Here is a 10,416-nt window from a genome sequence, read left to right on the forward strand (position 1 = left end):
ATTTTTTAGACACTGAAGTTGTCTTTTAGTTGTCTTGGGTACAGAGGAGCTATGATAAATTATGTTTTTAATTCAAAGAACCTAATGGATAGGCAGTGTACAGTCTCATCTTTTGTCCTTATTACCCCAAGGAGTCCACTAACAAGCAAGAACAGTCAGTACAAATGAACACAGTGAGACTGAGAACAGCACAAACTGTTGGAACATGGAATACAGACACAAAGATGTTCAGATACAACACCTTGTAAACTGCTATACACAAAGGTTTACATTCATTTAATTAATGTTTCATCCAAAATCAGTAAGATGGTAGTTTTATGCAGAAAGCATGACGATAAACTTGACCTTTCTTATATGGTTAAAAGGAATAGTTCTCATTGTGAATTCTCATTTTTGGATGAACTACTTAAATAATGAATAATAATAATCCACTAAAAAATTAAAATTTGCTGAAAATCTACTTAACCTCAGGCCACCCAAAATGTAAATGAGTTTGTTTCTTCATCAGAACAGATTTGGAGAAATTTAGCATCACATCACTTGCTCACCAAGTGATCCTCTGCAGTGAATGGGTGCCGTCAGAATGAGAGTCCAGACAGCTGATAAAAACATCACAATAATCCACAAGTAATCCACGCGACTCCAGTCTATCAATTAATATCTTATGAAGTGAAAAGCTGTGTTTGTAAGAAACAAATCCATCAAAGCATTCTAAATTTAAACAGTTGCTCCAATGAAAAAAAAAAAAATTACTTGTGGATTATTGTTATGTTTTTAGTAGCTGTTTGGAATCTCATTCTGACGGCACCCATTCACTGCAGAGGATCCATTGGTGAGCAAGTGATATAATACTAAATTTCTCCAAATCTGTTCCGATGAAGAAACAAACTCATCTACATCTTGAAAGAAATTAATCTTGATTTTTGGGTGAACTATTCCTTTAAGCCCTGTTTGTTGATCCGTCAGAGCTCCATTCAGAGATTGCTCCATGCCAGTCCTCCTCACTGGCGCAGATGGTGCAAATCTGAATTCGGAAAGGTCAGCCTGGTAGTTTCTCACTGACACATAGTGGAGAAAGCCCCATCAGCTCGGGAAACTCGTGACCCTCATCCTGCCAAGCACAACGCGCCCTCTGAGCCCTGCCTTATGTCATATACGCGTATGAATAGAGCCGCTTGTAGTATAAACCATCGGGCTGAGATGAGCGTGACATGCGATATGCTGTTGTTTTTACATACGTATGTCTGTACACCTTGTGTATGCATTCATGTATCTCAGTGTGCTCCCATGTGCCCGAGCAGACACACACACACATGCGCATGCTCTCCTCCAGACACACAAAGACCCCCCGGGGTGGCCCGCTCTCCTGGTTTCGGTCCGGCGAGGGATGTGTGTGTCAGCAGGAGATGGAGGGTAGAAGAGGGTTTAAGAGGGTAATGGCAAACCAAAGTCAGTCATTCACCCACACATTCACCATCCACCCGTTGCTCTCTCCAGGACGCTCGCTCAGTCCCAGCCGTTGTCCTTGATCATGTGGGCGAGCTCGATAATGAACTTGCCTTCCTTGTACTTCTGACTGCTCTCAAAGGCATGTTCCTGGAGGCAGGAGGAAAGCGAGAAACGATATTGACTGAAAGACAAACTTGGATGTGAAACCTGTCATCATTTATTGGTCAGTAATATACTGTCCATGATAAGAAAAAAATATTTAAAAAATCATTTTAATTTCATATAGTTAAGATTTTTTTTCAATGCCATTTTCAAGAAAAGTTACAATTTAATTACTCTAAAAATGTCATGTGGTGTAAACCATCAAATAAAAGTAATAACCATATTTTCATTCCACCATACATTTGAGCGTATACATGTTAATCATTATTTTCAAAAAAAGTTTTTCAAGGCAAATTTTTGTTTTTCAAATATCATGAATTATTAAATTAAAATATTATTATATTTTATGGAGAGTCGCAGCACATGACATTTTTACAACCTGAACTTGCCTTGCCATAAAAAGGTCAAATTATGTCAAGTATGTCTGTAGGTGTTATATATGTTATTTGGTAACACTTTACAATAAGGTTCCATTTGTTAATGCATTAAATAACATTAACAATGAGCAATATATTTGTTGCAATATTTATTAATCTTTGTTAATGTTAGTTAATAAAAACACAACTGTTCATTGTTAGTTCATGTTAGCTCAAGTGCATTAAATAACATTAACAGATATGATTTTAATTATGTATGAGTAAATGTTGAAATCAACATTAACTACAATTAATACATGCTTTAGAAGTTTATTTATGTTAACTAATGTAGTTAAGTAATGTGGAACCTTATTGTAAAGAGTTACCTTTTATTTTTTCCTGCATGTTGGTTGGACGATTTTAATAAAAAAATAAAATTAACAAGAAATAATAACATATAATGAGGATTTTTTTCCTTTATTATTGTATCAGGACAGTTTTATCTCTGACATCTATGACGTTATTCCCCATCACCAAAATATCAAAATTTTAATTCAGAAAAAAAAAAAAAAAAAACATGCTTATCATAGAAGCGGTGTATTCAAGTCATGTATTTATAAATGGCATTTTAATGTATTTTTGAATAAATTAATAGGTAGGACAAACAAGTTTCACTAATGCATTTAAGATCCTGTTTGTCTTTTCTTTTTATAGCTGATGGATGCAGGCAGCAGGGAGCACTCATCGGATTTCTGGAGAAGGGCACTGGGTCAAACTTCCCTGCTACTCTGAAACGTCTGCATTCATACTGACACAAATATCTGATGTGCTTATAAATAACCAGGCCACTATGGGAACCTATACTTGTTTGTGTGCTTATTGGTGTTTGCATCGGTCAAAACTCCATGTCAAGGGCGACCAGAAATCCACTAGTACCGAAAAAACAATTGGCATGCGGCACAGCTGCTGATTAAAAATGGACGCCATGCAAGGAATGTGTCCTGCTTAGACAAGCCTTTATGAGCAAGCTTTAACTCGCAAAGCCGTGCATATTAACATCGTGCTATTATCTCAAAGTGTCTGCCACTTGCTCGGTCAATGCAAGCACATTCAGTTTCTTCAGGTAAATAAGGCTCCAAGTAGGTCATTTGTTAAGCACAGGTCTTGTTAGTGTCTATGGAAAACCTGAAAGGATAGTTCACCCAATAATGAAAATTCTGTCTTAATTTACTCATTCTCATCTATGTATGACTTTCTTTCTTCAGTGGGGTCCAACATTTTTGGACCCCAATGACTTCATTATATGGACAAACACAGTTAAAACATTATTCAAAACATCTTCTTTTGTTCTCCACCGAAGTCAATTTATTTTCATTTTTGGGTGAACTAATGTCCAATAATGTAAGCTACAGCATCTTACCAAAACAGTCATAATTTAGTTGTACATCACCATCTTCCACCGCCTCTCTGATCAAGACTTTGTTTTTGCTACCGTACCTTTAAGACTACTCTATGTAAATGACCTGTGCTATGATGTGACGTCACTTTTATCTACATGTACTTGAACTTTCCATGTGTTGTGAGTGTTTTCTTACATATTTCCACCCCAGTGTGGTTTTGCAGTTTTCGCAGTAGATGTCTGCCACTGCATGAAGGCCCGTGAGCAGAACCCTCTCCTCTGCAGGGCCACATCCTACGTTCACCCTGACGAAACCAGTGAGACACAGTCATGCACAGCAAGCTACAATTAGGTATAAGGTTCGTGGAAGCGTAGTAGAGTTTATACACTAAGATTCAAAAGCTTGGGGTCAGGAGTTTTTTTTTTTTTAAGAAATTAATACTTTTATTCCATTAAATTGATTAAGACTTACATTGCCACAAAATATTAGAATGATTTCTGAAGGCTCATGTGACACTGAAGACTGGAGTAATGATGCTGAAAATTCAGCTTTGCCATCAAAGGAATAAATTACATTTTAAAATATATTCAAATAGAAAACAGTTATTTAAAATTGTAATAATATTTCACAATATTACCATTTTCTCTGTATTTTTAATCAGATAAATGCAGCTTTGGTGAGCATAAGAGACTTCTTTCAAAAACACGACCCCAAAATTTGGAATAGTAGTTTCTATTACATACCACTTCCATATCAAACTCCTTCTAATACCAGAAATGTACAATCAAATACCTGTATAAAACAACTTACACAGAGTTGAACAGATATGCTCTGCCCTGACTTCCTTGAAAGGACTAAAAAAAAAAAAAAAAAAAAACGCATTCTAACCGCATATTTTAGCTATTTTCCTTAGAGAATTGCATTTAATATCACATTCAAATGTTAATCTGAAACTACAGTATCTGTACTAAAGAGCAGCTTTTCATCCGAGCAGAACTGATGTGACATTAAACAGCATGTGTTGATCTTCTGATCTGTGAGCTTCATATGCTTAACAAGCATGTTTGTTCATGTCCTGTTCCTGCGCATGTTGTCAGGTCGTTAATTCTCGGCTCATTAATTACCTTGGAGATGAGCTCGTCATGGTTGGCGAGGTGTGCTCTGCAGTGGATACAGCTGTAGGTACGGTGGCAGCTGGGCAGGTACGCCTGGAAAGTTTTGGAGCGCGTCATGGTGACCATGGGCCGGGTCGGCGGGCGGTGCTGGGGTGAGTATCACAGCTGTTGCATTGCACTGTTTGTTTGAACGACCTCTGAGTCAACCAGTTTGAGTTTGGGACGGGACTATCTGTTGAACAAGGTTATATTACTATTGCTCAAACTTAGCACTTTGGTAAGGTTAGGAACCAAGAACCAGTTCTTATTCAGAATCTATAACACTAATGAATTTACAGTGTGAATCATACAATTCCTGAAAGAAATAATCTTATAAGAAGGAGCTTTTTAGTTAAAATGTAAACATACAGTGCAGCCATTGTAGTCCAAATGATTACCTAACAAATGACTCTGGTTCTTTTAAGTAAATCAAACACATACAGCTTACAACCACCAAGACTTAAAGCAGTGTAGTTATTGATTGATTGCTCATATGACAACATGTAGTTAAATATACATATTAATAGTTGTGTCAGTAGTATTTTATCAAATAAATGAATCATTGATATATGTTACCACCTTTTTTGTTTGTTTAGTTTTGGTTTGGCTATTTGAAATATAATTACTGAATTTAATTTATGTTACCCGTAATGCCTGATAAAGTAGTGTTTATAGGCACAGTGCTGCTTTGTTTACAGTGGTTACCAGGGAAACAGCTCTATTTCTGCTGTTCGATAAGCGCCACCTGCTGACAGAGTGTGTATTTACATTTTCATTCTGCCGGTCTGCTGCTTTGTTCAGACCAATGCAAAAATCAGACAAAATGTTTGTTGTAAATCTTAACCAGTAGATGGAAAACAAGCTAATGTGCATTCTAGAAATCTCAACACTTCAGATAATAAGGAAGCCTATGTAGAATTGTTTATGGAGCAGATAAAATGAATATAATTTAGCAATTTGAATCATCCTTTTCTTAAAAAATTATTTTTAAAGGCTGAGATGTGAGGTTCATAATTATATTAAAACTTTTTTTTTTGTCAAAACTTTATTTGAACATGTAGTGCATGTTAGTAGATAACTTGTTATGTTGTAAGTCACCCAACTTATATTCTTTATTTGTTTAAAATGCGTTGGTTTTCGACATAAAACTTGATGAAATTATTTCAGTGTGTGTTAAGTACTTTTTGAAGATTTCCAGCACATTTTAAAGTCCCCATGAAATCAAAATTAAAGTTTTTTGGGTGTTAGTATCAATATGTTAGTCTTAAGGTTATCTATAAGGCAGTGTGCTCCAAAACAGTGACAAAATTTGCATTTAGAAGATATAAGCATTCAAAGCTTGCAGTTCGTCACTTCCGCCAAAACGGTCGACGACGCTCAATGATTTTTTTGACGATTTTTTTTCAGCTTCTCATCAAACTTTCTGTCCAATCAAATGCTCTCTAGAATCCGAAGTGCCCGCCCCCTACACTATAAAATAGACGCTGAAGCCGTGACTGAAATCGGTCACTTGTCCACAGAATTAATATTTTCTGTACAGTGAATGGCACATCGTGCACTATATAGGGGACAGGGAACGATTCAAACAGTGTAAATATGCTTTCCATTGAGGAAAAAAAGAAGTCTGGTTTCGCGCTGTGTCACGCTAACCACCGCACCACACACACACTCTGCTCCGGTCCAGAGACACGATAGCACGGAGCGGATCACATGCGCGAGTCGGCACAGACCACAAAATGTATCGGAGCTATTTGAATTCTACACAGAATGCTATATTTTATAGCAATATGGATGAGATTGTGGCTGGCATACCCTGTCAAATGCGGCTTTACGGAGCTCAACTGCTCTGAACGGCTCTAGCCCAAGCTGTGATATAAATGAGCGAACGCTACTGGCTATTTTTAAAAGGGGCGGGGCTTGATATGTCCCGCCCTGTCTTCCTGTTTCAGTTAAAATGACGTCAACACATAGAGTAACGCTGCGTGTTTCTAAGCATTTCAGGGGACCTTTAACAATACTGTGATAATACTGATAACTGGGATAATTTTGGTCACTAATCGTGATATTAAATTTTCATGCCGTTTTAACTCTAATAACAATAGCTATGTTAAATAATTCGGCAACATTTTTTAAAATTGATTAAAAAAAATTTGAAGTAAACATGTAAATGTGCCATTAAATTATTGAAATTTACTTAAAATCTCAGGGGGTACTTAAAGTAAATAATTTAGAAACCCCTGCCATAAACATTGCCCTACCCCACTCATATGGTATTAGTTTTATTTGTGCAGGTCTTAAAAAGGGTCATAAAAATCTGCAGATACCCTGTAAATAGTGAAATAAAATTCCTTCCTTGATATTTGTGATTTGAAAATTCAAATTCAAGATTGACATTTCGACTCTTATTCAATTTTCTATATATATAAAAAATTGTCTTTTTTATGTGGGCTAGTTAAATTTATTTTGGGCAACCAAAATCTGAAGAGTGCCTGCCCGAAGGGCTACCCTAGGCTTGTTAAGAGCAAACTGGAAACATTCAATTTCTTAAAACTTTCTCTAAACTTTGGTGTATAACTTATCCCGCACAATTTACACTATATCAACGATGCCTCAAATTCAATGTTGTTTTTGTTAACTAAAACTAAAACTATTAAAATAATTTCTGTTAAATGCTGAAATAAAATAAAATGTAAATATTAGATGAAAAACGTAAAAAACTACTAACTGAACTAACTGAAATAAAGTTGAAGTACTAAAATTACATTAAATATTAGAATCAAGAAACATTAAAGATTAATATAAATATTAAAAAAACTAAAGCTAATAAAAACAACAAGAACAGCACATAACAAACACACTAAAACTTATGCTAAAATTAAAATGAAAACGAAAAATATGAAAATAAAAGCTAATTATTCAAAACATTAATGAATGCTATAGTAGTATATAAATAATACTGCTTAATTGTGTGGCTTGTTGAAGGAAGGTGTGCTATTACTTTTTTAATAAAAGAGATATAGATGTAGAATAATATTTAATATAGATATCTAGATTATTTGGTGTAGGCTCTTTACACCCACAACACCCTAACATCATGGTGGCCATTTCTGCATGATCAAACCCTCTTTCCATTTTGTTCAATAGTTGTGCAGATATTGCACACTTCACCTTTAAGAATGTCCAGTGGTTAGAAAGTGTGTTTACATGCACCAGTCTGATGCTTTATTGTCATGTTACTCCTTCAGTCAGAGGGCTTTGTTGAGGCAGGGGTGAGCCTGTCTTAAGAGTCCAGAGCAAAAAGCAGCTCTTATGTTCTGTCCATTGTTTCCCCGCCAAAGCGTGGGGTTGGAGAATAAAGAGTCTACTGACAGATCGAAGCACTTTCCCACACAAACACACAACCGTCTGCTGGGGCAAACACACACCCGTACTGCGACACGTCCACAAATAAACCCTCTAGCATTCTGGTGACCCGCTCTCGCCCCAGTTCCACACCCTGACCTGTGCGGGTATTTTAGGACCCCGCGAGTTTGCTCAGGACACGATGCTGAAAAACCCCGTGGTGTTTCCTTACAGTTTACTGCAAACCAAACGATGCATTTTGTGACACTGGTATGATAACTACATAATAGATGAGATAATGGATTTCTCTTTCTCTCACAGAAGCTATGGGAGAGACTAAGTGGCTTTTATTTGTTCAAAGTTAATACTGGTTCCATCTCAATATTATATTTAAACTGAAATGTAAGCTATTTTGTATGAAAACGTGTGTGTGTGTGTGCAGTTGGATGGGATAAATGCAGAGCACAAATTCCAAGTATGGGACACAATCCTTGGCTACATGTCACATCACTTTCACTTATTTTATTCACACAGCTGCTAATTGAATCCAGGTACTGTATTGTCATAACAGACAGATCGATAAAAGCGAAGGGAGAGAGTCTCGGTATGGTTTCCTCATGCAGACAAAAACACATCAGATGAGCTCTGATCCGTGAACGCTGATGAAGCTTCAGGCACAACCAATTCAAATACTGATCACTGAAGCAACACTTAAAACTGTGGTACAGATCACAAAGCTGGACACAAGCTAGATGGAAAGCAGCACATCTTATAAGATGCTTTATAGTAATTTTATCAAGTGTATAGGTATAGTTCACACTAAAATGGAAATGCTGTCATCATTTATTCCTCCTCATGTTGTTCGAAACCTGTATGACTTTTTTTATTCTGTGGAGCATTAAAGAAGATATTTTGAAGTTAAATCACTTCCACAGAATAAAGAAAGTCATACAGGTTTAGAACTATTATTTAAACTAAGACAAGGGCAAAAGATTCAATAGGATTGTTCTGAGTGAATTATTTGTAACCAGGGGCGGATTCTCCATTAGGGCGATTGGGCGACACACCACCAAAGCGCGAAAGGGAGGGATTTTTTTTCTTTCACATTCAACCACAGTATTACGCCTGCTTTCACTGTTTGTTCTGCCTCTAAATAGTCCAATCAGCGTCGAGTCGCGTTTTGTGTTGTACCGCCCCTTTTTGGGCGATTTCTGTCAGACTGAGAATCGCCCCGAGTGCTCCCATAGACTTCCATACAAAGATCATTTTTTTCGAACTGCAGGCACTGCAATGCAATCTCTATGAGTTCCGGGAGGGCTAGCACTAACGTGCTTTCGTCATCATGCGTAACCTTAACTTGTGCAAGGATTGGTGGGAACAGTGACATCCAATAATATTTAAAAACTATTTTGAATTTTAACAACAAGAAAGTTTTTTTAAACGACTTTAATATCTTTATCAAATGTGAAAAAAGAAAAAAAAAACAGAGAGACGGGGACAGCTACGCCAACTCACTGGTACTAACACTAAATACCAGCATTAAAGGAATAATTCACCTATAAATGAAAAGAAATTTGTCATAATTTATTAACTCTCATGTCCTTCCAAACCCATGCTGTTATTTTTCCATGGAACAACATTTTTTAAAAGAAATTTTACAAAGCTCTTTCCTAATGACAGTTCGTACTGACCAGCGGCCGGTTTCATTAACTGCTTAGACTGCTTAAGTTAATCATCTATCATTTTTCTTTAAGAATGCTCATAACGTTTTTATGTCAGTTACATAAAAATGTAGTTTGGTCAAATTTGAATCCTAAAAGTAAGACTAATTACCCCTTGACTACTGGTCAAACCAGGGTTGCCATGTCTGTGGTTTTACCGCGGAATTGGGCTACTTTTACACTGTTGCCGCAAGTTATTAGACTTAGTTATTAGACAAGTTAGACTGGGAAAAAATGTGATTGGGCTAGTTTTGAATATCAAACGGGCTGATTTGGTCTCACAGACCTGGTAACCCAGGGTCAAACTAGCTCTTAAGTCACAAGCTGCGTCCAAAGTAACATGTTGCCTAGCAGGTACTACATTTGGTTTAAAACTTACTTCACTACCATTAAAAAAAAAACACATTCTATATAGTATGAATGAAATCCAGATAAACATTATCCGACATGTCATCACTTGTAACATGATGACCTACCAGCTTCTATTCACAACTCCTCTCCTGTGGCCTCATGGGATAGTAAAGTGTCCATCGAATGCATACTACTTTTCGCCTACTGTTTTTCGAAAACTTTGAATGAATTTGGACAAACTCATTTCACTCTTTTTGCATACTATATAGTATGGAAGTAGGCATATTTAGATGCAGCAACAGTCTTAAGATAATGGCAAAAAAAAAAAGACAAAAAGCACCATTAAAATATAGTCCCAATAACGTGTGTGCTATATTCCAAGTCTTCTGAAGTCATACTCTTTGTTTTATGGAAAGAGTTGCATGAGGATGTTTACTTCTGCATTCCATGGAAAAAATACCAGCATTTATGTCTTTTTTGG

At 36.5% G+C, this 10,416-nt stretch overlaps 1 protein-coding gene across 1 annotated transcript; it reads right to left on the reverse strand.

The window, feature by feature from the left end:
• Positions 1-925: 925 nt before the first annotated feature.
• LOC107727905 (protein yippee-like 2) lies at positions 926-4,623 on the reverse strand. Its single transcript, XM_016537939.1, has 4 exons — positions 4,492-4,623; positions 4,178-4,221; positions 3,563-3,671; positions 926-1,596 (listed from the first exon to the last, which is right to left on the reverse strand). Exons 1-4 carry the CDS (start codon positions 4,606-4,608, stop codon positions 1,507-1,509), a joined length of 360 nt encoding a protein of 119 aa, XP_016393425.1. The 5' UTR covers positions 4,609-4,623; the 3' UTR covers positions 926-1,506.
• Positions 4,624-10,416: the final 5,793 nt, after the last annotated feature.

The sequence above is a fragment of the Sinocyclocheilus rhinocerous genome, unplaced genomic scaffold, assembly GCF_001515625.1.
Source record: "Sinocyclocheilus rhinocerous isolate Xijiao unplaced genomic scaffold, SAMN03320098_v1.1 scaffold877, whole genome shotgun sequence".
Classification (NCBI taxonomy): Eukaryota; Metazoa; Chordata; class Actinopteri; order Cypriniformes; family Cyprinidae; genus Sinocyclocheilus; species Sinocyclocheilus rhinocerous.

Excerpts from the sequence above, each read along its gene's own strand:
- LOC107727905 (XM_016537939.1), bottom strand. The coding sequence starts at position 4,608 with ATGGTCACCATGACGCGCTCCAAAACTTTCCAGGCGTACCTGCCCAGC. Across the intron at positions 4,222-4,491 it reads ATGACGAGCTCATCTCCAAG|TCCTTTCAAGGAAGTCAGGG; the intron begins GTAATTAATGAG and ends TTTTTTTTTTAG. Across the intron at positions 1,597-3,562 it reads CCACACTGGGGTGGAAATAT|GAACATGCCTTTGAGAGCAG; the intron begins GTAAGAAAACAC and ends TCCTGCCTCCAG.